Source organism: Aspergillus lucknowensis, assembly GCF_044049455.1.
Source record: "Aspergillus lucknowensis strain CBS 449.75 chromosome Unknown BJX67scaffold_4, whole genome shotgun sequence".
Classification (NCBI taxonomy): domain Eukaryota; kingdom Fungi; phylum Ascomycota; class Eurotiomycetes; order Eurotiales; family Aspergillaceae; genus Aspergillus; species Aspergillus lucknowensis.
This window is the reverse complement of record NW_027263548.1, coordinates 549720-576352: the sequence shown is the minus strand read 5'-3', so window position 1 is coordinate 576352 and position 26633 is coordinate 549720. Positions and strand designations below refer to the sequence as shown.

Genomic DNA, 26633 nt, shown 5'->3' with positions numbered 1-26633 from the left:
GTCCCTTTTCGGGGTGTGTCAGAACCGTAAAGAAGACTTCCCGAGCCACAAAATAGGAGATCGCGCTCGCCCAGAGCGCACAATCCCTTTTGTTGCTCGGGATGAAAAGTTTCGTCGGACAAAAGGAAGATCTGTGTCTTAGCTGCGTTCTTCCCTGTCTCTTTGGACAGCCTCCCTGTTCGAGAGTTGGAAGCCCAATTAAACTTAGAATCGTATCGCATGGAAGCTTTATCGAGGACGACGAGCAGCGATGTAGAGCGAGCAATAACAACGAAGAGTCGACTGCTCTCCCGACGCACAAGGCGAATGGTGTTGAAATCGTCAGGGACGGAGAGTATCCGTTCCAAGAATGAGTGCGCTCGCTCCAGGGCCGCCGTCTTCCAGAGAACTGCCGACCCCACCCTGCCGAAAGCGCCCCGAAATTGTTTCCCCTCACTTCGGCAGCTGGAAAACGGCATTGAGGGGATCTTTGTTTGCCCACACTTGGTCGAGCCGTGCCAACCCTCATCCCTCTTTTGAAAATTTTCCGCTGCAGGACATCTTGCGCAACCGTCTCCTTTTCCTTTCGCCCTCCGCTCCCGAGCCACAAGTCTCTCAACCCTCGCATAGACCATTTGGCTGCGCTTAATCCCTCCGACGAACATGGGTTCGGACAAGAACAATGGCGATAGGGCCGTGATTCCGCTCATTATCAACAACGAGTCGATCGTTACAGACACCGTTTTCGAAGTTCATAACCCCGCGACGGGCGAATTGCTTGACCGTTGCGCTGGCGCATCTATCGACGATGCAAACCGCGCTGTGGCAGCTGCGAAGGCTGCCTTCCCCGCCTGGAGCAGGACCAACCCATATGAGCGCAGGGCGATTCTGGCTAAAGCTGCAGATATCATGTTGTCGCGAAAGGAAGAGTTAATCCGAATTCAGATGGAGGAAACGGGGGCAGGGAGGCCATTTGTGGAGAAGACCGTCATGATGGGCGTTGAGTTCTTGAGAGACTTTTCAGCAATGATACCCACAGTCGAGGGCAAGGTACCTACTGTCTCTCAGGAAGGGGAATCCGCTATGGTCGTAAAGCAGCCATATGGTGTTGTTTTGGGGATTGCACCTTGGTACGTCGTGTTCCCTCCAGCTGCCCCTATCATTGCTAAAGACCATCCTTAGGAACGCTCCTTATATTCTCGGGACTCGTGCTGTTGCTCTTCCACTGGCTGCTGGTAATACGGCGATCTTAAAAGGCTCTGAACTATCTCCGAGATGTTTCTGGGTGCTGGGTGATATTTACCGGGAAGCAGGTCTTCCTGCAGGTTGTTTGAATGTGATATATCATCAGACATCGGACGCGGCCTCCGTCACCAATGCACTTATCTCCCATCCAGACGTACGCAAGATTAGCTTCACAGGCAGCACCAACGTCGGTTCTATCATTGCCTCGATCGCTGGGAAGTATATCAAGCCAGTGCTACTTGAGTTGGGGGGGAAAGCCTCGGCGATTGTCCTGGATGACGCTAATCTGGATAGAGCCGCAATGTGCTGTGCACTGGGCTCATTTATGCACGTAAGTGGTCGCTCCAGACGGTCGATGTTTCATGGGAGATGGTTGAACACTGACATCTAACGTTAGTCTGGCCAAATCTGCATGTCGACAGAGCGTATCGTCGTACAGCGAGGTGTCGCAGAGAAGTTTCAGGAGTTGCTGGTTGACGCCGCTGAGAAGGTCTTCGGCAAGAATGCGCCCGCGCCGGTTCTGGTCGCTGCAGCTGCGGTGAAGAAAAACAGAGATCTAGTGACGGACGCGGTCTCTAAAGGTGCTGATGTCGTGTTCGGAGACCCCAAGGCCAACGAATCATGCGCCAACAGCCTGCGTCCAGTTATCGTGGGAGGCGTCACCAAGGAAATGGACATCTACGCCACGGAGTCATTTGGACCGACGGTGTCTCTTATCGTCGTGAATAGCGAAGAGGAGGCCATCGAGTTAGCTAACGACACAGAATACGGCCTCTCCTCAGCTGTCTTTACTAGCAACCTGTTCCGCGGTCTGAGGGTAGCCAAGGAAATAGAGTCGGGGTATGTCTGTTTGGTGAATCATCTGAATATCACACACTGTCGGCTAACCTTCAATTTAATAATAGAGCTGTTCACATCAACTCCTTGACGGTCCATGATGAGCCGACTCTCCCTCATGGTGGATGGAAGAGCAGCGGGTTTGGCCGATTTGGAGGCACCGCTGGCTATGACGAATGGTTGCAAAGCAAGACCATCACCTGGGTCGAGTAGGAATGCCGTGAATTCACTCCCTCGACTGACCAGCTCATTCAAATTCGCCACAACTTCACGATCCAAGCCAGAGGATTCCCCAGAGGATTCCCCAGAGGATTCCATCTTTGGCTTTGTGAAATGGCGAATGAGCACCGACGTAATGAGACGGCTTTAATCGCCGTGTTGTGGATCTCTGGCAGTTCAAGTCTAGCGGGTTCGTTGAGGCTCTGTCGAAGTTTTGCCCTTCTATTCATTTGCCTTTTGGCTAAATACAGAGATTCAATGTGACATTGGCACGCTGAACAGTTTAACGATATCACCTGAGACATGCAAAGGGGCGAGAACTCGTAGCATCAGCCTTTGAGGCCCCAGACAAGAAGAGTCAGACATCTGTAAGGACGAGAGACTGTCCAGCCGATTGGAACAACTTGCCTGTGCAATTCTGCGAGTCAGACATGGTCCACTTCAACATCTGTAGCATCCGAGCTCGATCCACAGACTCGCCTCGCCCAAAGCAGCTTGAAGCCATGATCAACCGAGACGCAGGTCAAGCGAATTCCAAGGACCTTGGAAAAGTGGGCTGGATTAGTTCAGTGAACTTTGCTTCTTCGCGTTAGTGATTGCCGTGAGCTTCAGTGTTGAGATCTCATCGCGGCCAAGACCATTCTCCTCGAACACAAGATCTCCAAACACCGGAAGCTAAGGAAAGTTATTTTTTCCATCCAAAGGAGCATGTCACGGGCTCAGGGGATCATCCCAGGGCATCAACGGGTGCCGAAGAAGTGCATTGTGAGCTCTCAGGGCGGATTGGAGGAAGAACCTTGCAGTTTGAGCTTTGGACCCAAGGGGGAGGTGCAGGTGCCCAGGTGGTTGGTGAGGTGCAGGTGACTTCCCAATCGAGACAGCTGGAAAAGCAGCAAGCAACATCTCCGAATCTCAGGGCTGAGCGAGGAACAAATTTCTCTCCGAGTCAGCCTCAGGGGCCAGCTTTGGTTCTTCGAAGCGCCGTGGATTCCACGCTGCGTCTTGAGGTGCAGGGGCTGAGCGACCGGCGCAGGAAGACCCATCCATCTGACCAACGAGGGGCAAGGAATCCCATCCTCTGTTGTTGACAGAATTCTGTCTCTGCAAGGGCGGACGCTGTGGAGGTTACACAGACAAAAGAATCTGCAACGTCTCCGTCGGATGGCGTTGAGATGTGATGCAATAATAATGTTTGATCTTTCAGCCTTCCAGTCTCCTTCTTTTCCAGATTCAAAAAGAATGCTCCGAACGAACTCCAATAATCTCATCATTCGAATCACTGTTGGGGAAGATTCTGCCATCCTGGTTGCGATCCAATCATCTGTCGAGTGTCTCGGACTCATTTCGCCCCCCGAAGCCCGCTGAGACAATTTCCCTGGACAGGGGCTGAGATCCGAACGGCGTGCCACGGACCCAGTCAGCGTTCAGGAACAGGAGATGAGCGTCAGAAGGATCCCTTCACCAATCTCTCGTCGGCAGAACGTGGGATGACTTCATTCTGGTCTGATCTTCTTGCGGATCGTTCTCCAGAGCCACAAGCGGTCTTTGGTTGGTCCTTGAATGGAGCCTTGGGTGTTCTTCTGTTGCTGATCATACTGTGAAAGTGAGAGGTTCGGAAGGATGTTTGGGGTCTCTTCCAAGGTTGCCCATCAGCTCTGGTCTGCCTCTCTCCAGGAACCGTGGAACTTGCCCACTTGAACAACGCTTCCTTTCAAGACGAGAACCCTGTCAAGAATCTGCCCCGCCAGTGAGATGGATGCGCCACAAGTCAAGGTTTTCTGGACGGGAGAAGTCTCAGATGGCCTCGTTCTTTTTGGGGAATGCTGGCCACCATGGACAGAGCCAAATTGTCAACCTCGTCTCGGTCCCAAACCTCCACGCCAGACAGCGTTCTGTTCAATGTTGACCACTGTCCAGCCACCAGGACTCACCAGAGCAAGTCCCTTTGACTCTGGCATGGGCAACTTCTTCCGAGCACAAGTCAAGTGTGCAATTTCCTGGCAGATACTCGGCTAAATCTCCACCAATCCCCAATCCTAAGGTTCACCTCGCGCTCCTCCAACCCAACAGACTAAAATCGTCAGTGGTCTGTTGGCCCAGTGAGCGTCCAACAGCGTCGCATCCTGTTGTCTGCCTGCCCCTCTCATTCTCCCTTGTTCCCCTTCACTGCTTGCTGGGAGCTTCGAGCTCTCGGACTCACTCGGTTGTCACATTCCAAGCTCCAGTCAACATCCCAGTGTCAGGCGAACAATGCAGGGGCCACAGTCTCTCCCACTCATCTCACGTCGTCGTGACATCCGTTCGGCCCTCTCATGGCCGAAGGTGAATCAATCAGAGGACGCTCCTCTCCTCATGTAATTTCTCGTCCGACCCACTACCAACATGAGCCGCAGCCATGGGGGTCTCGGAGGATAATTTGAAAAAAGAATAATAATAACACTTTTGTAAACTAAACTAGGCTGAGCTCTTTTGGAGTGCGACCTGCCAGGATTCCTTGAATTTAATGAGTGCTGCGCCCGTCTTCTTCGCCTTTCTTCCTCTCTCCCTCGCTTCTCACTTCCGTCTCCCAAACTCTTTCTCTGACTTCCAACCCGGACGTGCCTCTCACACTCCGACCCAGTCATTCTTTTAGAACCACTTCCAGTCCTTCTTTCGAAGACCAGTCACTCTTTCGTCCCTTGGGAGTCTTTGGATCAACCTCACGAATCTTTACCCTCTGATCTCTTCACGACAAATCAACACACATCACATCAAAATGCGTTTCTCCACAGCTGGTGTCATCTCCGCCCTCGTGGCCGTCGCTACTGCCTGGACCGCCCCCGACTACTCTAAGGCTCCCACGGGCAATGCCATTATCAAGCCTGGCCTCGATGAGCAGGTCAGCGCTGGCAAGCCCTACACCATCACCTGGGATCCCACCACCGATGGTCTCGTCTCTCTGGTTCTCCTCCGTGGCCCCAGCACCAACGTCGTTCCTCTCTACGCTATTGCTGAGAGCGTCCCCAACAGTGGCGAGTACGTCTGGAACCCCAGCACCGAGCTCGAGCCCGATACCACCCACTACGGAATTCTGCTCGTCGTCGAGACTGGCCCCAACAAGGGCCAGTACCAGTACTCCACTCAGTTCGGTGTCTCCAACCCCGGCCACGGTGGTGATGACTCTACCACCACTGCTCCGACCCAGACCAGCCAAACCCCCACGGGCACCCCTACGACTCCTCCTGGAACTGTGACCAAGACCAAGACCATCACTACTACCACCTGCCCGGAGCCCACCGCTACCGTCCCTCCCACCATCCCTACCCTCACCCAGAGCCCGTCCGTTCCCGTCTGGACTCCTACCTTCACCCCTTCGCCTCCTGAGTTCACTGGTGCTGCTGGCCGTAACGCCATCAGCCTCGGTGCTGTGGCTGCCGGTGTCGCTGCCGTTCTTGCATTCTAAATCTGGGGCCAAGCGATAGACGGATGATGTGACGTACGTGACGTGTAATTGTACGGGCACTCAACCTTTTTCTCTTGACCTTTGATCCTCTCTTGATTCTTCTGTTCGTGTATCTACTTAATGGATCTCGGATGATTTTGTTGACAATTCTGATTTATCTCTTATTTGGCTCGAGTTAATGTGTAAGCCTATGACCTCTTTCAGCTGTCTCTCAAGGTAACGAGTCAGTTCAGCGTAGCACATTTGACCTCGCGAAGCCAGAGCGTTCCTAGTCCATTGAAGATGTATTATTGTCTATAATTGGAATATGCTTGTTCCAATCCCCATGTCATCGACAGTCAATCAACCGTAGACGAACTGCCTCCAATTATCCGCAAGCCGTTGGACCCCTTGCCGCAAATCCCATCCGCGTATCTTACAGACCTGCCGAGCAGCTTCTTCCAATCGTTCATCCATCTCCTCTCCAGCTATATGCAAGTCACTCTCAATCAACACCCTATCATCTGGTAAAGCCTTAATCACCGCCACAGACTTATCAGACTGATGGGCGAAGTTTATAACGCTAGAAAACGAAAAATAAACATTTGACGGGTTAGAAGGATGCAAGAACTGCTTCAACGTCTCCACCGGCCCTGAGTAAGAATGCATGCATATCCGTGGCGGGAACGGGAGCGATTCCCGCCCGTCATTCGACTCAAGTGCATGGTCTTGCTCTCCATCTTCTGCATCGCTTCCAGCGTGGGCGTCTGCAGCGCTATGACGGCGTTTTCTCTCCCGCCGCGAGGCAACTTTCCGCTCATGGCCTGACCAGAGACTCTTGAAGAGCTCGATCACAGCGCCATGGCCCTGGACACTGTGTACCGATACTGGGCGCCGGAGCTCCCCAGCTAACCGTAGCTGAGCCTCCAGAATTGCCCTTTGATGTTCTGGCCTGACTTGGTGCGGGGAGAGACGTCTACCCTCCCGGGAACCGGGTGTCATCTGCCCGTCCCGAGTCTCAATATCTTCCTGGGTCCACGCTTGAGGCAGTCTGAAAGCGCGATCTAGGCCGATTTCTCCAACTAGCGCAGTTGGGAACTCTAACAGCCTGGCCCGTGTCTCAGAGAGGAAATGCGAAAGCGGCTTCGGGTCAGGAAGCGAGGATATAAAATTTTCGTCCGGAGATGGCTTGAGCACTCTACGATAATGCGCGTTCTTGACTTCGGCGGCCGATGAGAAATCTTTCCTCGCCTCTGATTTGGCAGCTGTGTCGTCTATGATTTGGTGGGAGAACCACGGATGCCAGCCAAAGCATGGGAGGATACGCGGGTCCTCGGTATCCGTGCAATCCCCGGCGAGTTTATTCGCTGTTCGGAAGACCAGATCTTGATCCTCCCCCCGTGTGGACATCACCGTGAGCGTGGCCGCTTTCATTCGGGGTATTGCAGCAATTGATGACATAGTGTCAGTGGGGTGACAGTGGGCGTCGAACACCCCGATATCCCAAGGAAACTTATCTTGGGAATGAGGTTGGCCCATCATAGTCTGAAGGAGAACGGCGCACAAAAGTCGCCTCACTGGGCTGGAACAACTAGAGTTGGATGTCAACAAAGCTCCCAGCGAAAGATCGAAGGCCCGCAGTAATGTAACCGTCCAGGCCGTTGTGGACACCTCAGGCAACAGCTCATCACATGCTTCCACATCTTTCGAGGCCCTCCATTGCAACGGGGCGAACAAACCCGGCTTTGTATCTTCTGCAAAAGACTTATTATCATCTCCTACCAGCTATGAAGTGCTGCTTCTATCTTGATTCTCCAACTGAGCTTCTCTGGACAACACGCGCGTGAAGGATATATATACTTACCACCGTCCCGTCTCTATGCCCACCACGACGCTGATCACCCTCCCATTCCTGGCCCTTGTCTCCCTCCCGCTTGCCATAACAGCTTTAATCACGATATTCTTCTCTACCATTGCATTATTCTTACAGCTATTCTTCATTTCGATCGAGCTATGCTTCGCCCTCCTTACGAACCTCTTCACAATCCCGCCGTCAACCAGCTGGTCTCTGCTAAGCTTAACTGGTTCAGAGCCAACCACCCCGAATAGAAGACGATCGTCAGACCATGGCCTCCCCCATAGCCCTGTCCATTTCCGCAGTCAAAGCCGTCCGACAGCCTTCGGACTCGACACCTCAAACCCTTTAGAAGGTCCAGAAGGTCAAGGGGGCCCTCCCTACAGCTTTGACAGTCGATACCCTCAAAGACCTAGTCTCCAGGGACATCCCCACCACACCCGTTCCTCTGGATTCCTAGGCCTAATAAGCGGCGCCGAAGATCGAGACTTCGAAGGCTTAGGTGGTTGGCGATGTCCACCGTCCTCCTCAAAGTCCCCGAGACACCGCTCCGGACGGACAACCCCATCGTCTAACAGCATCGGCGACGAAGTCGACGACATCGCATGGATATCCATGAACAGTCGTCTAGAACTCCCGTCCCAGCCTCTAACCCTCCGACGCAGTAGCAGCGCCATCGGCCACAACATCTACGGTGAGCCATCACCAACAGAATCCCACCTCCCCCGGAGAAGACCCAACCGGGTCACAATCCCTGAAATTAAAGACCCCAAGCGGAGCAAAAGCCAGAGCCAAGGCCGACGCCATCACCAGCGCTCAGCAACTACGTCCATGCTGGCTGGGTACAACCTACGTTCCGCTCACGGACAGACCGCCGTACAGTCGGGGAACATGGCAGCGCGCTCACAGTCCCACACTGCGCACTCAGAGCACTGGGGTCGCCATGCGGGCTCCCTAACGGATACACTGAACACCGGATCCGGTAGTTACTTTGCTTTGCAGCCACGGAGCCCCGGTAGTGGTGCGAAGACGACCAGTAACACGACGCCGAACGAGGAGCGGAAGCCACCTAGGGGTTTTGCTGCAAGTTTAGGCCCCGTTTCTCATTATATTCCCGCTCTCGGGAATCGTCGAACGAGCTTCTACGAAGGTACATGAAGAAGACTTGTTACGAAATTGATCTGACGTGAAATATATTTTGCAGTTGATATGTTGGTTATGAGTTTGGCGCGAAAGCATCCGGATATTTGGCAAATTAAAGACTGCTTATATTTTTGACATTTACATTTCTAATCATATTGTATTTGTTACATCTGGTCAAAAATGGTTGCACTGCTTCTTCGGACCCCACGGTATATCCCACTTCTCTAAACAAATCTATCCGTCGGGTAATAAACCCTTGCTCAAAAGAAAAAGCCGCTGACACTGAGAAAAAAGAAAGGTATATGCTGGAGTAGTGGGTGAGTAATTACAGCCTCGAACGTTCTTTCCGCGCCGTGTGCTCCATCTCCGAGAGGACAGCGTCGTTGAACTGTTCCCATCCGTCTAGGTAGACATGGTGGCCCGAGTTCTTGATCATAACGACTTTTGCGGAGCCATTGTCAGCTTCACGCTCCTCTGGCGTGGCATTTTCAAGGATGCGACGCTTCTCCTTGATAATCTTGGATGCGGCTTCCATCCCACCCTTGTAGTCCATCCAATCGTGATCGCCGTATAGGAAGACAATCGGGAGACCGTTTTCACGTCTGGCTTGGGGCTCTGGTTTGTTATTGCCCGTATAGGGAGGGTATGGGACGGTGGCGGGTATCATTTGCCGACCAACGCCTTGGATTCGTCGGATGAGCGGGCTTCGGGCGAATGCTCCCGGCGCGAGGATATATGCGAGTGCGTATTCACCACTACCTCGCATGTTGAATATCGAGTAAGAGTAGTCGTGGAGAGCTTTAGCCTCATCAGCGGGTAAGTGGGAGAAGCGTCGAGAGGTCCAACCCGAGACGAGACGTGGCCCTAGGGGTCCTGCCCACCGAACGAGACTGAATGGAGAGATGTTGGCTTCCCACAAGTAGGCGAACCATTTGGGGACTGTGCGACGGGGCGGGAGGCGCTGTGGTGAAGACGTATCTGTGGGAGGGCCCTTGAGGAGGATATTGTTATCGCCTTTCGGTGCATCACCGGGCGGCACAGTGGCGGCTGAAGCCGCAATGGCGGCCTGATCTTGCTTCGCTGGCATTTCTGCAGTGACAGCATATGGGTCCTCTGGAATACCCACCGGAGAAGCCAAGATGAGCTTATTGATGCGCCCCGGATACTTCAGAGCGTAGTTCACGGCAATGTATCCGCCCAAGCTGTGCCCTAGTAGCGTAAATCGTTCGATCTTGCGCTTAACACGCCATTCTTCTAGCGCATCCACGAACCAATCTTCGGCTTCTCTGATAGCATCTTCGCGCTCTTTAGCTTTAATACGGAAGGCCGGTCGGGTACTGCGGCCCATGCCAAGAAGGTCCAGTGCGTGGAGTTGCCATCCTCTGGGGCGGCTCAAGGGTTCGAAGTTCTTGTAGAAAAACCCCAGTCCCGCTCCGTATCCGTGAAGCATAACTAAGTGTTGGTCCGCTTCCTCACCAACTCTCTCTACGGAAAACTCATTGAGCGCCCGGTTCTTGCCACTTAATTGAACCATACTTGAGAGCCACCGACGGGGCCCGTAGGGGTCATCAAGAGAATTGGTGGATACTTCGTTCTGCTGGCTCTGATCTGCGGATTGCAGGCTTCCGGATTCGCCGCTGGCGCCATTGGCCGTCTTTCCGGTCTGCAGATGGGTCGGAGGTTGATGCTGGAGATAGGGAAGGTAGGAGAGGACTTTGTGCTCAGCAGCGGCGGCTGGTATGGACGACCACTACAACCAGAGTCAGTCATTATTCTGTGCGATCCTTCTTCCACGAGCTGGGGAGCATGCCCACTGACTGAACCCCTCTCGGTAGCCGAGCGGAAACCAGGCCATTGGAGCTGGAGTCGCGCTGGCACCGCGAGCGGCGTGAGGGACGTTGTCAGCAGCAGAGGTCTGCTGGTTACGGTCCTGGTACTCGCCTCTTGACGAGTTTAGCGATTCTGAGGAGGCCATCGACGAGGTCGAACGGCGGAAGGGCGTGAGATTTGGCGGTGTCGTCAAGGCCCAGTGTCGAAGTGCCTGAAAGGGGAGTACAGGAAGTCGGGCGAGAGACAGTTTGTCGCAGAATCAGTTGAGTAACAGAAGAGAAGGACTCTCCCTCCGTTACTCGAGCGCATACGATGGCGGGTTGGGGCGTAGGCAGTCAAGGGAGGCGTGGACACGGAGAAAAGCGCAACTTCATCGGGGGCGCCAAAGACCGGTTATCCCCGACCCAATCGCGAGAGTCGACGTCAGGGTTGAACGAAAGATGAGAAGCCGTTCTTCTGAGGGTAGCTCGAGCTCGTAGTTGGTGAGGTTGAAGCAGAAGGAAGGAACAGAGCTAAAGTGGTGGAGGTTTGCCACTTTTCTTCGACTCTCGCCGAAGGTTGGCACTTTGGATCCTCCAAAAGTGACGTCTCTCAACCGATCATTTTTCTTCCTCCTCTTCCTCTCACCCCATCCCGAGTCGTCGCCACCAGCTACTCCCTCCATGCGATGAGCAAGCTCTAGGCTGTTGCAACGGCCATGCTCTTTCGGTTCTCCCCTCTGCCTGCTGTCGCATAGCCATCTCCCCCGACACCATTCCGCCTCTTCTCTTCCCAGCCCAACACGATGGCGACACCCAGCCTGGACCAGCTTGTCAAAGGCTCCCCAGCTCCGAGCAATCGCCTCCGCTCCTTGTCGGTTTCGTCTACAGATTTGTTGTCATCTAATCAACGTTCCCCGGACTCACTCCCGCCTTCGCCTCCTTCCACGAGCGATCCCCTTTCGGCCCTGCCTTCTTCCCCTCCTCAGATCTATTTGAACCTCTTGATTCTCGAAAGCTCCCTGAGAGCCCAGTACCTGGCGCTACGCGAACGTCGGCGACAGAACACGTTTTTCCTCCTCATACTTGCAGCTTGGATTACATATTTCTCCTACGCGCTTTTTCTACGCCCTCGCGAGGATGGGCGTGGGGTTGGAGGATCAGTTTACTGGGTCGTCGAGATGTGGGAACGAGTTGCGCTCCTTGGGGGTGTGGTAACAGCACTTCTGGTTTGGGGCACGGGGCAATGGGAGCGAGGTATCCGATGGCCACGTCGGTGGCTTGCCGTTGCAAACCGAGGTCTGCGAACCATGAACACGAAGATCGTGGTAATCCGTGGTCCCTGGTGGCGGGAGCTGCTCTCGTACCTCGCATTCCTTTTCCCATTCTCCACTCCGCTTTCTCCCTCTGCTGTAGGGGACTTCCACTACCTTGACCGACCTCTGTCCGAGAAACGGGCGGGACGCGCTTCCCAGCAATACTACTACAACGTGGATCCGGAATCCGGTCTGGTGGAGGAAGATCTTAGCCCGGGTGGTGACCATATTCGACTCCTCTTGCTACCAAAGCTGTTCTCGCCAGAGTTCCGGGGTAACTGGGATGACTATCGCACTGAATTCTGGGAGAAAGAAAATGAACGACGATCGCAGATTCGCGACAAACTGCGCCAGCGGGAGAGGCAATTAGCACGACAAGAAGGGGCATGGTTCTGGTGGACCGGGCTCGGCTGGAAGGCGTCCCGACGCCGTCGACTGGCTGCGGCAACGCTGCACCGTGCGATCGATGGTGATAAAAGCCACCGCCATCATCACCTCAATCCCAGCATCTCCAAGTTGGCCCACGAGACAAAGTCTCCCCGACGCTCGACACGCTCCGACTCACATTCTCGCACGTCCTCTCGAAGCTCCACCCCAATCGACACTGAAGACAGGCCTCCGTCCAGATCCTCAGCAACAGGCCGTCCCCGCCGGGGAAGCAATACCCCGTCCTCCGCGGCATCAGGTTCCGAGCAAACCCCTAGCAGAAGAAGGAAAGGGTCAAAGACGATCAACCGAGGGCTGTCGCCTTTAACTCAGGCACAGGTCCGAGAAGGTGTCCGCACATCTTCGTTCTCTTCGGATGACTCGTCCTCGATAACAGGGGTGTTATTAGACAAGGAGAAAAAGCAAGAGGACAGCATAGAAAGTTGATCACTCCGTGTTTTTGTGTTAACTTACCCCGTTCTTGTACCTACTATAATATACCCACCATAACTAATATTAGCTGTACGATGAGATCCTCTCCAGGTCTCGTGCATAATCTGATATTCTCTCATCCCGTGTCCTCGGCTCTCGATCAATAGATACTGCTATCCTAACATGATCTTTAATCCCACGATTGCTACCACATTCGAATAAAGGAGACGGTCAATAGATACTTGTGGATTCATGAGCTGAGCATTGAGGTATACGATATCCTACAGCCGAACTCTAAATAAACAATAGGTCTCGAATCCTCAGTTGCTCTATGACACTCAAGCCCCAATGCCAGAAACAACTTAAATCTCCCTGCAGAGTTCCGTCACCGCAATTAATGCAATCCACCCAAAACGCCAGGAAAAGCTCGAGGGATACAAGTGCCTTCATTTCATTAAAAAAGGGGGGCTGAAACGCGTAATTCCGTTTGTGATTAATCGCAGAGCTCAGCTTCAACACAGATGTTCCACCCTCCACTGGTAATTATTGATTAAATTCTGTAGACAGTTTCGTCGTCTTCGAGGTACCTGTTGAGAGGAGTTAGTTACAGCCCCTGCGTATGCCGGTGGAGCTATGGCAAAGGACAACGGGTATCATGACTTACATCAATTCATTTCTCTCCTGCATAGCCTTCAGCGCCTGGATGGCCTCTGGACGCTGGAAGACGTGCGTTTCTCCGAGAGATCGGGAAGCGCGTATGGCGGTGTTCACTGCGCCGATGAGCTCCTCAACATCCGCTGTATCTCCTGAAGCGAATAGTGTGGTGCCCATTAACGGTCCTAGTGCCTGGCGGAAGACACCCAGGCGGGCGGGTTCTATTGTTTGGGATGAAATGGATGCGGCGGATGCACCCTGTGATTGCGAGGTATTTGTCTGGGATTGGACGAGCTGCGAGGCAGGCTGGGATGAAGCGACGGACATCCGAGACTGGCTTGACTGTATTCGCTGCCCACGGGGGCTCGCGCTGTATAGGCCGTCCCCGTGGACGGAAGTATCATCGCCGTCTGCATCCATCTCGACGTCGTCATTTGCTGAAGAGCGGGTTGCGGCTGGGCGAGCTCGGAGGGTTCTTCTCGTAGAGCGAGGGGTTGCAGAGGAAGTATTTGCGGGAGTGTTATCATCATCGTCCTCATCATCCGAATCGGATTCACTCGACTCGGAGTCATCGTCGAAAGAGGTAACCTTTCTCCTCTTTCGTCGTTCGTCCTCGAGGATTTCTTTGAACATGGCAAATCGCAAAATCGATTCCGCTACCTTGGCATCCTTCTCCTCAACTCGACTTGACAGGCGTGATTTCGCGTGTGCTGTTGACAGACGGATCAGTGTCTCAAGGGTACGAGCGGTAATGGGCGATGTACGGCGCTGGTTTGCCGACAGCTCATCGTTTCTGAGTGCAGAGTAAGTTCCGACAATGTGATCAGCGGCTCCCTTGGTCAAGACGGGCTTGATTCTTGACTTTGCATATTGGATGTATTTCTTAATGAAAGGAATGCTCAAGATCTCAACGTTCTTTCCCCGTCCCCTGCTTCCATTGGCGATGCCGGCATGGAGCATGGCATTAAACTTCTCAAAGACTTCTGTGGGTTGATTGGTGTCTTCCGCGTCATCTATACCAACACCGAGGGTTTGATTGAGCTGTTCTCGGACGGGCGCTCCTTCTTCTGTCCCCGGTTGACGATAACGGTGCATGCGTAGAACATGCTCTGAGACCATTCGATCCTTAGCATCTTCAATATCGTCCGTCACGACGAATAGTAAATCGAAACGTGACAGAAGCGAATCGGGGAGGGCAATATTTTTGTGGGGGTCTTTGTGAGGGTCGTACTGGCCGTAGATCGGGTTGGCGGCGGCCAAAACACTGCAGCGAGCATTTAGACTGGTGTGAATGCCTGCTTTGGCAATTGTAACTGTTTGCTGTTCCATGACTTCGTGTATAGCCACACGATCCACGTCGCTCATCTTGTCGAACTCATCAATGCAAACGACGCCTCTATCGCCAAGAACCATTGCACCAGCCTCAAGCCTGCGCTCACCCGTCTCCTTGTCCGAGGTGACGGCGGCAGTGAGACCGACACCAGAAGAGCCTCGACCAGTCGTTGCTATCGCAAGGGGGGCAGTATTGAGGACGAAGCGGAGCATTTGGGACTTGGCCGTTGACGGATCACCCACCATGAGAATATTGATGTCGCCACGCAAATGTGTACCATTGTCAAGATTCTTCTCCATACCTCCCAAAAGCATAAGCAAAATGGCCTTCTTAATGTAATCGTGGCCATGGATACTGGGAGCAAGGGAGTTGGATAACAATTCGAAGACGTGCTTTTTCTTGGAGACTTTGTTGATGTTTCGAATGTCAGTATCGGTAATGGTTGCCTGTGCTATCCCCCCACCGGACTTTGAGGATAGCTGAATGATGTTGTTCGCCATCACAAGCGTACGAAAGGTGGAGGACCCAGACCCTGCGTTTCGGTTTCCCAAAGAGCGGTAGATTCCCACAAGCTGAATTCTGTCTCCGGGTTTTGCTCGATCAACCAAATCATCATCTACGATCACATCCACGCTCCGAGGCAATTGACCAGCGGGAGCACGTTCAGGCATTTCTTGGATTGAGATTGTCTGGTGGTCCATATACGTAGAATAACCAAACTCAGTGATAAGCTATTTCAAGAATCAAGTTAGCCACTTCCTTTAGACCTAGTATCAACAGACCTACCGGATTCTTCTCGTCGTCCTCTTGGGGGTAAACGTTCACGCTTGTCGCACCACTGGCGGTCATGGTCTGATCCCTGTATTTTCTGGCCAAAAACCGATCTTTCCGCTCGCTGTAATGTACGCTCTGAATCACCTTCGGGCGGACCAAGGAGCATTTGGTAACAATGCCTTCAAGAGAGACCATCCGATTCAGATGTGCGGACCCCAGTGTCCTAGGGTTACATGAGAACTCCCCAAAAGCCCCGACATAGGCACAATAATAATTCTGTACTGGGTTAGACAGTCCGTAGAAGTATACAGAGTATAGAAATCCTACCACTTCGTCCGCAGATTCACTTGATGGTCGGCTGGGCAATGTCTTAACGACCTCTTTGAGGGCTCTGTCGAATGCTTGAGACCAATCAAAAGGAGAGGTAAGAAGGCTAAATGTTAGATAAGCATGTTGAGAATATGTGATACATTCTTCTGGGAGTATTACCCATCTGCCATTTCCCGGTTATGTGCTCTGATTTCATCAAGGCTAACCTGGATGCAAGAGAGTATTAGACATGTTCCGGATATCTGATCTGTGTAAAGTGAAGAGAGTGGTACATACTGTCAATCGGCGCAGTTTTCTATTTAGCATCAAGACAATATCTGCTCGGTAGCTACACCTTTCGGTCAGGTTCTTGGTCCATGCGTGGCTATCAGAGGAGGGGAAGGATTCACGGACCTGCGGGCTCGGGCATCGCCTGGCGAAAGAAGAACTCGTCAGTAAGCTCTGGGGGTGGATAAAGGAGACGAATTGGCGCATACGAGGATCGAGAAACTCAATTGCCGCTCGCACTCGATCTTGAGCGGCCTGGTCACGAAGCTGCGCTCCGTCCATAGCGAAGTGTTATCTCGCGGGCAGCAGGCAAATAGTTGCTCGGCACACTGAGGAGTAGGATAGCTTCTAAGAAGATACAGGAGGCACTGGGAATAAGAACAGGGGAATGCGAGTGAGATTTGCGGTCGTCAGTGTCGAGGTTCTGCAATTTGTGCAGTGATAAAGGGAGAAACGTGGGATGTGGAGGATGAATTTGTTGACGCGTCGCCCCAATTTGGCAAAATTAGAACGCGCCCACAGTCCTTGGAGGGGGACGCGTTTGAATGACTAAGCAGTTCAAGAGGTAAGAGGTCACGTGCATCTTTTGGTCATGGGGGCCTCGGACTGGCACCGTGGGGAGGAGACCAAACATGATCATTGTCTTTATGAAAGTACCCCTGACGTCGAAGATAGAATGTCTATGGCACCCAGAGGAGCCGAAACTGCTCGTAAGTTCACCTCGGCGTTGGGAACCGTTTGGATTCCTCATCGCTGGGTCGTTGGCCACATGGAATGGGGGAGAGCTGCTCCGCGTCCGGATCGATACTTTCAAGATCAGGGAACAAGAAACCGATCTATAATTGTAACTCAGTGGTACATGGTATATCGATCGCAATTTCAGAGCGCCATTACTCCTCTGCTCAGAAAGAGGCCCTGAATACTTATCTCTGGAAACCTGCTGAAAGTTTGTTACGCGTCTTTGCATAGGGCAATTGTGTCTTATAATACAGTAGAGTACATGGAGAGCCTATAATTTATATACATGTGGAAGCCGGCGAACTGTGGAAACAGCTCTTTCGTTGCTCTATATCAAAGCGCATGACCTCTTTTTGCCTTTTCAGACTTGTGGTGTAGTGTTCCTGCTGGCTCAGCTAGCCCCTGTTTAGACTGATCCTTGATATACCTTTTCATTCTTGTTGGTCCAGCCCTTCATCGCTGTGAAGCTCTTCCAGGAAATTGGGCATTTTCGAATTCCTGCAGTATGGTCCATCCGCCTCTTCGTCGCCAATAATGGTGTCTCGTGATGGATTCCTTCTCATTTTCTTTTCCTCATTTCGAAGTTTAGCTAGGTCTTCGAAGCTATCAAGAGCTTCACGTTCCACATCAATCAACTCATCATTGGAATATTTGTCCTGTGCTGAGAATGTTATTGCAGCTTCGAGGCCGTATGCATCCTGGGGACTGAGCATCCACCGGTAACGAGGGTCGACGTGTGAATCTGCATTTTTGGGATCCTCCTTCGGCAAAGATACAGTTGATGAGGCGGGCTTATATTGGAGTGAACTGCCGATCTCGGCGGGCTCTTCGCTAGACAGACCTTCAAACGAATGTGGTTGCTCTGAGTCTTCACCCTCCCAGGCATCTTCCGCAAATGCCTCCTCGAATGGTTCTACCTTTTGCGGAACACCGCGGCGGCCACCCACCCCTAGAATGCCACCTGTCCATACGTAATAACTGTCCTTTGTTCTCTTCGGGCTCTCTGCCTCTGGGCGACGTCGTAGCAAGACACCTTGAAACTTGTCCCGCAGGTACGGCATTCGACCAAGGGCTCCAATAGTCTGAGGTGCTGCTTTGTAGAGGTTTTGGAGTTCAGTCACTCCGATCGAGATGCTTCTCTCCCGCGCTCGAAGTAATGCGGCGGCGAGATACACCATGGTGAGGTACGTCGGCTGCATGTAGTCTGGGTTCATCTTGCTCCAGAATAGTTTAGCCCTGTTTTTCAGAACCCTCGATCTTGTGTCAGGATCGAAAGATAGAGCGGGGGGCACATTCATATGTGCCAAACCTCTCCCTCGTCTAAGGTGATACCATCCTGGAAAATTGGGCATGAACTTTTCCTCAAATATAAGAAAAGCTTTGACTTGGTCCGAGGGGCTATCGGAGGAAGCAAGCATCTGCACGTATGCTGACCAATTGAAGGTTGTTAGCGAAAACCCAGATTTCTCTACCTCTGCCATCAACTGGTCTATTTTATGCGACTCCTGTCTATTGACTAGAGATCGCATGTATATTGACACAAATCGAGAGAGCATGAACCGATATGCTGGCAGTACCGGAGGCATCGATTGCCAGTCCAGGTCTGGGCTGATGGGAATATCAACGCCTTCGCCACTCGTGTCTGGTAGGAAAGGTTTGGCTGGATTGACAGGTTCGGGGGAAGACGGAACTTCAACAAGGGCCTTCCCGTTGTCGTGGCGGCTCCACATTTGTTGCGCGCGGCGAAAGGCGAATCTCCAGCATAAATCAACCATCTCGTGTTTATCTGCGTTCATATAGGCCAGCATTATTGGGGCTAGGATGCGGAGTGGAGCGTGAGCGAACGAGTCCGGGCAATTTTTGACTTTGACATATTCTTTCCAAAGCCGTTCCACGTCTTCGAGAGCACCCCTTTTTCCATACTCCGTCATGATAGCGTCGAAATACGCGGCCGGAAACGTGTCCGCGATGTATTTCCGCCTGCTAGCGCCGGGCATCGGCATGTTCGTGGCGAGTTGAGCGGACCTGAACTCCGCAATGCTATCGAGAAGGAGGCGTTCGGCATGCACAAAACGGATGTTTGCGGCAGTCTCTGTTTCTTCATCAACCTCGGATACTGTGTCACTGTTGACTATCTGCAAATCTCGCTCCAATTGCGTTCTTATGAGGAGAACCCGCGCGCTGATCCCTGGGTCCTTGAACCGGGCTTGGATCTCTTGGAAAATGATGTGTGCCATATCCCGATTGCGCTGCTTCACATAACCATACAGAATGATGGCATAATGGAACTCGGTAGCCTGCAGTGTGCGGCTTCTGTGGAGGGTTCGAAGGATACGGCGCGCAGAATCCGTCTGACCTACAAGAACTAAACTCATCATGAATGCAGCATAAGTCATATCATCAGGGGGGATTCCAGCGGCATTCATGACTGAGCGAATTTGAACAATCGATGCCAAGTCCATCCTGTACGCGTGATTCCAGAGTAATATGTTCCACATCCTTACTCGTGAACCTCGCATTTGAACGGAAAGACAAGACTTTGCCACATGTTCTGCGGACTCAAGTTCTTGGTTCTTGCAATATGCCTCCACGATTGGATCGAGCATAGCAGAAGCGATCGGGACCCGCCTCTGCTTTGCAATATGCAACAAGCGAGTGACCCGCTCAACATCGCCGCGATTGCCATATAGGCCCATCAAGATACCAAATGTGAAGGAGCTAGGCTCCACTCCTGCTTCAAGCATCATCCTGAAGCGCTGATTACATCCAGGTACGTCACCTCGTTTTGCATACGCAGTAAGCAAGATGTTCCAGCAATAAGTGTTTGGCACAAGCCCCCAATCATCCGACAATTTCTGGAATTCAACCAGTGTTTTTTCCACATTGCCAACACGCGCATGGACATAGAGGAGGGGTGCAAGATACTCAAGGCTCTTGGGCTTCCCATGATGATAGACCATTTGATTGAATGCTCTGTCGAGTTTCGTTGCCTCACCAGCCCGTGAATATGTACGAAGGATATGCCCATACTCTTCTAGCCCGGGTATCTCATTGATACGATAAAGTTCGTCGACAAAGTATTGGATGCTATCAACCATCCCAAACCGCGAGAACCCTTGGAAAAAACGTTTGATGAGCCCAGTCGGAGGTATTATTTTGCTCATCAGCCAGCGAAGGTTCTTGTAAACCACGACAGATTGGGCAAATACCGGTTTCGAACGCGCGTTCTGAAGAGTGCTAATGAGTCTGAAATAATGCAGTGGCTTTAGGAGGCCCGCATGATAGGAATCCTGAACAAGTGGCAGCAAGAGGTCCGGTGGTGTTCTTTCGAAGAGTTCCAGCCTTGTAAAGATTATATCGAGGATCGAGCTGGCAAAATCACGCAATGGCCTAACTGATGTATCTGGCGCGTCTGCATCCTGATCACGACGGAGAAGTGATCGAGAAAAGCTGTGCAAGTTTTTAAGAAGAGATAAAGCGTTTATATGAGGGGACAGGTAGGCCCACAGCTCCTTCGGCGCTAGCTGCTTCGCTGAAGGGTTAGCTTGCCAGAGTTCTTTACCAAGAAACCATTCGGAGTCATTCAAGAGTCGGGCCAGAGAATATGCCCAGAGCGACAGACCATGGTCTTTCGCTAACGCCTCCTTGCAGATGATTTTTACCACTTCTCGTCGTCCAACCGCAAAGAAGGACTTCACGATATGCAGATAATCCTCTGCTGACCGCAGCTCCTCGGAGATCGAATAAAAAACGGCTTGCGCTCTGTCGTGATCATCCTGTTTTGGAGAGTTGCTGAGCAGCGCGAGGAGAGCTTGCCTCAGGTCGGCAGGATAGCCAGCAGCCACATAGAGTCGCCACATTCGATCAGGTTGTTCAGCCGTCCCATCACGTAGTAACTTAGCAAGTGCACTTCTTGCTAAGCTGGTCTGCGACTCCGAGTCTCCTCTGCTGGAAATATGCATCGGTTGGGGTGGCTCGATTGCCGGATGACGACTAGCCTCAGTAGTAAACGTTCTGCAGGCAGCCGATATGCTCCTTCTCTTCTTCCGCGAGACGGCGTTCTTCCGCAGTAGAAGGGCGACGACAACGTCCTGTGTTCGATTTGGGTATAAGAAATCGAGAAGCGGAGCTCGGGAGCCTGTCGTGTTTGAATCTGAACATCCCTGTCGCAGCGCTCGCCGAGGCGCAAGCCGCCCGTTTGAATAATCGGAGATGGAACCCGCTCCGTGCTTGAAGCCTATACACGGGGCTCTTCGGCTTCGAAGACTACCCTTTGAATCTCGGAGGAAACGCCGTCCTGCGCTCTCAATACATCCCGCGGTCCGTTCCAGCATCACCCCCAAAAGCGTTATGTCGCACCCCAAAGTTCACCGTAATCTCGTCGGGTCAAATAGCATATCGATGGCTGTTTCTTTGAGAGCAAGGAGGGTTAGAAGTTGAGAGTCCTAATGGTGTCGGAATGGCGGCGAAACAATTCACAAAGCAGATGGGTGGGGGTTAGTCTGCGCAGCTCCAGGCGCAATTGCGGCGTCAAAAGCCCCCAGGGTCGATTGCGGTGGGCAGCAAGCAAGAGGAACCTTCGCTTTGATGTTGACAATGGACAAAATTTTGGGGAGGTTGAGCTCAAGCCGAAAGGCGAGAATCGCCGACGGCGTTACGTTTTGCCGAGCAACTTGCAGTCACAACTTCTTCGGGCTTGTCCAGCAACCCACCCCTCATCCCCGAGTCTCCAGCCCACCTCACTATAAGCAGTCATGAATATCACCGAGTACATTTTTGCTCGGAGAGAGGAGATCCTTCTTGCGGGAGACTACAACGCTTATCGCGCACATACCACCCGCAAGCTGCACAAACTGCGCAAGAAGCTTGGGCAGACCACGCCGAAAGGCCGGAAATACACCGCTAAACCCCCTATCAGTGCTGAGGATGTCGGAAAGAATGTGGCGTATGTTCCCAATATCCAAAAAAGATCCTCCGCTGTGGCTCTCTACTGGACAAACTGACGGCAATTGCTGCAGCAACGTCTACATCCTACTCCTCTGTGCGGAACGAGCGTGGGCCCAGGCGATGCACATGAAATCAACACACTCAGCGGATCCGTCAGCGAAGGGAATAGTGGGTGCTAGCAGACGCCATATCATTACATGCCTGAATAAGGCGGCCGGTTTTGCTCAACAGCTGGTAAGTGTGCTGGAAGATCGGAGCGGATCTGGTGCCACCGAAACAGATACACTGGAAGCTCGCGCCTACCTAGCGTCGCTAGTGGGAGCATTATATCTGGAAAAGCGTAGCTGGGAACAGTGTGTTCAGAACTACTCTATATCTCGCGTCATATATACTGCGCTGGGCCAAACGGTCAAAAAGGATGCTTTTCGCGATATTTTATCGGGAAATGTCGACCCAAGTCTCAGATACGCAGCATATCAGATGAAACTTCCACGATCTAAGCCCGTACCGTCTTTGGCCATCGAATATTTCCCAGCCGATGCTGGCATAAGATCCGAGCTTGAGAAAGCCAGCCCCAATTGTCTCAAGGAGGACGCGGCGGGAACACGAAGGACAGCAGATGGAGAGGTCCAGGCACTACCGGAAAATATCACATGGAGGTCGCACTCTGTGTCAATAGAGGATGCTGCGATCTCCCAGGCTCTCGCAGCTACGTCAACAGAGGAGTCTCGCCTTGCCGCTTGGCTGGACACTCCGGCCGGAAGCTCTGCGTCCGCGAAAGATAAAGCAGCCGCCTATGATAATGTGATCATCACCAGCCAGGATGCGGTTGATGCCACCAAGACAGCCATTGATGATCTTGCAAGCGAAGGGGTAGAACCTGGTGACAGGAGGATGCAAAGTTTGCAGATCACGCGGACTGCTGTGAATTACGCACTCGTAGGTTGGAGAATCGGACGTAACCGCGTTCTATGTGGTGATAACGATGGTATCTCCTTTCAACCCAGCAGGACACAGCCATCTAAGAACGGTACAATGGCTTCTCAGCAGGAAGAAGCAGGCGGGAAAAAGCTGACATCGTTGCGGGAGAGGGTGGTTTTGTACGACTCCACCTTGCAAAGTATTGAATTCATTCTAGATCTCCCGGGAATTGCCGCAGACTCGGATTTCGTCCGGGAACTCGAGGCCAAGCGCTGTTACTTTCGTGCCTTAAGGTATAATGAAGACACCCTCACTCCGATAAGATTACTTTTTGCGCTAACGTGTACCCAGGTGCCTGAATATCGGCCGCTCCCACAGCATTCTCGGCAAGTCCCAGAATGCCCTCGCACTATTCTCACAAGCGCTATCCCTTACCCTGGAAGCCACAACATCAATCCAGTCTTCGATAGACGTGGACGGACCACCAAGACTAGATATCTCTCCCGGTCAGGTCCAAGCTCTCGAGTACGAACTGCGAGCCTTGGTAACCAAATATCAAGGACTCGTTACACTCGAGAGTATAGCCGCCCAAGAGCAGTCCAAGTCGACCAGCCAACGACCCCTCGTGGAGCGCCTCAATGAATACTCCGGTGATAGCTTAAATCTCGACAACCTTGTCCCATACCCACCAGATATACAGCCGATCCCTGTGAAACCGCTCTTCCTTGACGTTGCATGGAACTACATCGATTATCCCCGAGATGGCAAGGCGGCTGTTTCAACGGCCACCCCATCGCAGCCCGATCAGCCAGCCGCTGAAGAAAAGAAGGGGGCGCGACGCGGCTGGTTTGGTTTTGGACGTTGAGGCTTCTATATACTACACCATATCTGCCTATGTTTCGTCCTGTCATCCCAATATAAGTTACTGGGAATTGAAGAGTACATGATAAACAAAAGAATGTGGCTTCATTATAAATGGTTCTCCCCTTGGTTTTGCCCATTTCATCCGATAATAAGTCGTAGTTACGCTACAACTAGGAGCGCTGGAGCTAGTTATATGCAACATTACTCCCTTCTCATAAAATAATATAGATACTTTGTTGTCTAGATAGGTAAAGAGTCTCGTGATTAATATTAATAAGTAACGTAATCTAGGTCATTTGGAGGCTTCAAGTGCGACAGTTCACTTAATGCAGGCAATTCCGTAGCCCATTCCCATCGTACAGGGTTGACGTCCGAGTCAATTATCCCATGCTATTCACTATTCACGGCCTCGGAATTTTCAGAAGACAGAGAAAGCCACAACAAATTATACACCCGTCGGATAACAGCGTTTGATCCGTGGAAATAGATACAGGAGAGAAGAGAAGAGGAAGACCCTTCGGTTGCTCTATCGCCAGGATAGAAACGCCGGGGTTAACGGCCCACAAAGCGACAGCTTTTCGAGCTCCCGGGCGTATGGTAGCTCGGTAGAGACTTACGACATGACTTACGCCGCAGGTTCGTACATGCATTAAACCCAGTTCGCTGGTCAGTGATGAATATTCGCTCAAGCGCGAGGGCGGAAAGTAAGCAAGCAGTCATCCTGGGGGGTATTGTTAGATCAAAGTAAAACTCGCCAAACACCACGCAAGAACCTAAACAAGGTCGAACGTACCTGGGGGAAGATAGTAGCGAAGACTTTAATTTCTTCCGACTGGGGAGTAGGTGTGTGTTCCCAGTCCATCTCCATACTGGCCTTGCCAATCATTGCCATCAAGTTGAGAACAGCGTAAGTCTGACCTAGGCAGTAGTGAGGTCCAGTCCCGAAAATCAGCCAGTTCTTCGAATGCTGCTCAGCAGTACCGGTAATCCAACGGTCGGGGTCGAACGAGTCCGCGTTGGGGTAAGCGTCCTCATCACGCGTAGCGGGATAGACAGAGGGAATGAGCATGGAGCCTTTGGCTACGGTGATCTTGTCGGTGATGGGGAAGTCTCTCTTGCATACGTAGGGAACCATGATGACGGGCGGACGGTAGCGGAGTGTCTCCTTTACCACAGCGCGGGTATAAGTCATTCCGTCGAGGAGCTCCATGGACAGAGGTGCGTTCACATCTCCATTGCGAAGACGCAGATTTTCCTCACGGACTTTGTCAAGGATCTCAGGGCGATCAGCCATAATTTGGAACAACCATGTGCAGGCGGAGCTGGTGGCATCTTGGGAGGCGAACAAGAAGGTGAAAATAGTCTGAGAGATCTCGTAGTCGGTAAAATCACGCAAAACTTGGGGAGGCTTCTCTGAGGAGTCAACAGGTAGTCCCTGGGCGATCTTCTCGCGGTATTTAGCGGATTCGAGTTGAGACTTGATCCACGCATCCATAATGCAGCTAACATCTCCACCGGCAGACATGCGAGCCCTGCTCTTGGCGGCACATTTGGCAAATTCGTCAAGAACCATATCGGCAGCTTTCTTGCCGTACCATGTCTTCGTGAAAGGAAGAATGATAGGGAAGTTGACGAGTTCCATTGCAGCCGTAATATTATAGTAGTCATCAGAGATCTTCATGATAGCTTCATCGCTGATATAATGGCCCACAAAGGTTCGGCAAGAGACAGCACACATCAGTTCACGAAACTCAGGCATCCAAGGGGTCGGCTTATGGTTGGATTTTTCGGACTTTCTGAGGAAGCGGCCATAGTAATCGTTGTACACTTCCTCCATGCGGGGGAGATAGCAAGAGAGCGCCTGACGGGTGAAAAGGTTATTCAAGCCCTTGCGGAAGTCCACATGATCCTTGCCGTCCAAGAAGACCCAGTTGGTCTTACCGAGCAACTTGTGCGCGGCGTCGACAACGCAGGGTTTGACGTAGGAAGGCGAGTTGAAGATCTTTCGAGACATATCGCGGGTCGACGCGATTACGACGAATCTGTCAAGCCCATGATTGTTAGCACCGGTGGAACGATTACACTGGGACAATCCAGCAGTATTAAAGGTACATACTTGTGAAAAACAGACACGCAGCTCAGCTCACCACTGTCCCATTTGGCCTTATATTCGTGGAACTTCGGATTGACCGACTGGAGAAACGGTCCCATGAACGGCAGCTTCCATGCTGGGCCGATAATAGCGCCCTTAAGGTAGATGTATCGGACTAGCAAAGGCCATAATATTAGATCCCAGCAACGTTACTGAGCAGAGACGGTACCTACACTGGTCGTAGACGACGGCGAGAGCAAACAAAGTGGCCACGGTCTTCCAGAGAGTCAACCCATTCAGGAAGTCTGCGACCAGACCGGCGGGTTGAAAGAGTGAAGGATAGACCGTGGCGTCGGCCGCTGGGGAGACGAGACTCCCATTGATCTCAGCCATCTCGAGCAATTGATCAATCTCCAAAAGGGAACGTCAAGAGAAGGCGAGGGTCAGGAAATCCTGAGTGCAAAAAGAGACGACTCGATCCGGAAAAGGGGAGTTTGACGGATAAGGAGGAAATTTGTAAAGTTGCGATGGAGCCCGCAGATCCACTCCGGCTCGGTGGACAGGCCAAGGACGCAAGCGAGGCAGGAATCCAAAGCTCGCACAGCAGGGGGAGACGCGTCACAAAAGCGAGTTCTCCTGTGAGAACCTTCAAGGCAGATGAATAATGATTCAAGCAGGCAAGTCGCTCCTCGTCCGCCTTTTCAGATGCGGCGAGGAGAGACCTTGAAGAGGGGAGGCGGGATCAATAATACTCCGATTACCCCGTAGCTTCAGGACCTGCTTCGGTTCCCCTGAAACGGAGAGGGGACGGACCGGGTTTGGCGGGCGTAACGTATGTATGAGTATCGACAATACAGCATCGACCAGCTTTCCACGAGTGTTGAGCTTCAGAGCTGGAGCTTGGTCGCCATTTTCCGTTCATGGCAAAATCACCCTACCAGTAATAAAACCGTACTTAAACGTCACGTACTTAGTACTGTTCAAACTTGAAGCGGACACCATGATATTTCAACTTCTCTCGCCCGCCAATCG

The 26633-nt window shown here is 52.2% G+C and overlaps 11 protein-coding genes across 11 annotated transcripts; 6 read left to right on the top strand and 5 right to left on the bottom strand.

Annotated features, from left to right (window-relative positions):
• Positions 1-642: 642 nt before the first annotated feature.
• BJX67DRAFT_369937 (aldehyde dehydrogenase) lies at positions 643-2274 on the top strand (the record flags this gene model as incomplete). The annotated part of the gene is made up of 4 exons (XM_071030842.1): positions 643-1109; positions 1162-1555; positions 1622-2064; positions 2130-2274. 4 exons carry the CDS (start codon positions 643-645, stop codon positions 2272-2274), a joined length of 1449 nt encoding a protein of 482 aa, XP_070890070.1.
• Positions 2275-3475: 1201 nt separating this feature from the next.
• BJX67DRAFT_214942 (uncharacterized protein) lies at positions 3476-4821 on the top strand. Its single transcript, XM_071025656.1, has 3 exons — positions 3476-3828; positions 3885-4138; positions 4205-4821. The coding sequence occupies exons 1-3, from the start codon at positions 3768-3770 to the stop codon at positions 4604-4606; spliced, it is 717 nt and encodes a 238-aa protein (XP_070890069.1). The 5' UTR covers positions 3476-3767; the 3' UTR covers positions 4607-4821.
• On the top strand, positions 4666-5893 carry BJX67DRAFT_214593 (GPI anchored serine-threonine rich protein). Its single transcript, XM_071025652.1, has one exon. It carries the CDS (start codon positions 5036-5038, stop codon positions 5720-5722), a length of 687 nt encoding a protein of 228 aa, XP_070890068.1. The 5' UTR covers positions 4666-5035; the 3' UTR covers positions 5723-5893.
• Positions 5790-7306, bottom strand: BJX67DRAFT_214673 (TatD family hydrolase). The gene has a single exon (XM_071025653.1). The coding sequence runs from the start codon at positions 7241-7243 to the stop codon at positions 6065-6067; it is 1179 nt and encodes a 392-aa protein (XP_070890067.1). The 5' UTR covers positions 7244-7306; the 3' UTR covers positions 5790-6064.
• A 76-nt stretch (positions 7307-7382) lies between these two features.
• BJX67DRAFT_343529 (uncharacterized protein) lies at positions 7383-8851 on the top strand. Its single transcript, XM_071028169.1, has one exon. The coding sequence runs from the start codon at positions 7581-7583 to the stop codon at positions 8712-8714; it is 1134 nt and encodes a 377-aa protein (XP_070890066.1). The 5' UTR covers positions 7383-7580; the 3' UTR covers positions 8715-8851.
• On the bottom strand, positions 8852-11050 carry BJX67DRAFT_343527 (putative alpha/beta hydrolase). Its single transcript, XM_071028168.1, has 2 exons — positions 10510-11050; positions 8852-10449 (listed from the first exon to the last, which is right to left on the bottom strand). The coding sequence occupies exons 1-2, from the start codon at positions 10672-10674 to the stop codon at positions 9025-9027; spliced, it is 1590 nt and encodes a 529-aa protein (XP_070890065.1). The 5' UTR covers positions 10675-11050; the 3' UTR covers positions 8852-9024.
• A 263-nt stretch (positions 11051-11313) lies between these two features.
• On the top strand, positions 11314-12696 carry BJX67DRAFT_377689 (Spo7-like protein; the record flags this gene model as incomplete). The annotated part of the gene is made up of 1 exon (XM_071032167.1): positions 11314-12696. The coding sequence occupies one exon, from the start codon at positions 11314-11316 to the stop codon at positions 12694-12696; it is 1383 nt and encodes a 460-aa protein (XP_070890064.1).
• A 213-nt stretch (positions 12697-12909) lies between these two features.
• BJX67DRAFT_215028 (MCM DNA helicase complex subunit MCM3) lies at positions 12910-16524 on the bottom strand. Its single transcript, XM_071025657.1, has 7 exons — positions 16166-16524; positions 16049-16100; positions 15932-15978; positions 15770-15875; positions 15455-15718; positions 13346-15399; positions 12910-13268 (listed from the first exon to the last, which is right to left on the bottom strand). Exons 2-7 carry the CDS (start codon positions 16076-16078, stop codon positions 13232-13234), a joined length of 2538 nt encoding a protein of 845 aa, XP_070890063.1. The 5' UTR covers positions 16079-16100; positions 16166-16524; the 3' UTR covers positions 12910-13231.
• A 483-nt stretch (positions 16525-17007) lies between these two features.
• On the bottom strand, positions 17008-21363 carry BJX67DRAFT_343522 (putative translation regulator (Cya5)). The gene has a single exon (XM_071028167.1). The coding sequence runs from the start codon at positions 21109-21111 to the stop codon at positions 17209-17211; it is 3903 nt and encodes a 1300-aa protein (XP_070890062.1). The 5' UTR covers positions 21112-21363; the 3' UTR covers positions 17008-17208.
• A 121-nt stretch (positions 21364-21484) lies between these two features.
• On the top strand, positions 21485-23769 carry BJX67DRAFT_343521 (signal recognition particle subunit SRP68). Its single transcript, XM_071028166.1, has 3 exons — positions 21485-21722; positions 21796-22938; positions 22997-23769. The coding sequence occupies exons 1-3, from the start codon at positions 21532-21534 to the stop codon at positions 23508-23510; spliced, it is 1848 nt and encodes a 615-aa protein (XP_070890061.1). The 5' UTR covers positions 21485-21531; the 3' UTR covers positions 23511-23769.
• Positions 23742-26614, bottom strand: erg5 (C-22 sterol desaturase erg5). The gene is made up of 4 exons (XM_071028165.1): positions 25835-26614; positions 25626-25776; positions 24303-25551; positions 23742-24230 (listed from the first exon to the last, which is right to left on the bottom strand). The coding sequence occupies exons 1-4, from the start codon at positions 25992-25994 to the stop codon at positions 24195-24197; spliced, it is 1596 nt and encodes a 531-aa protein (XP_070890060.1). The 5' UTR covers positions 25995-26614; the 3' UTR covers positions 23742-24194.
• Between the last annotated feature and the right edge of the window lie 19 nt (positions 26615-26633).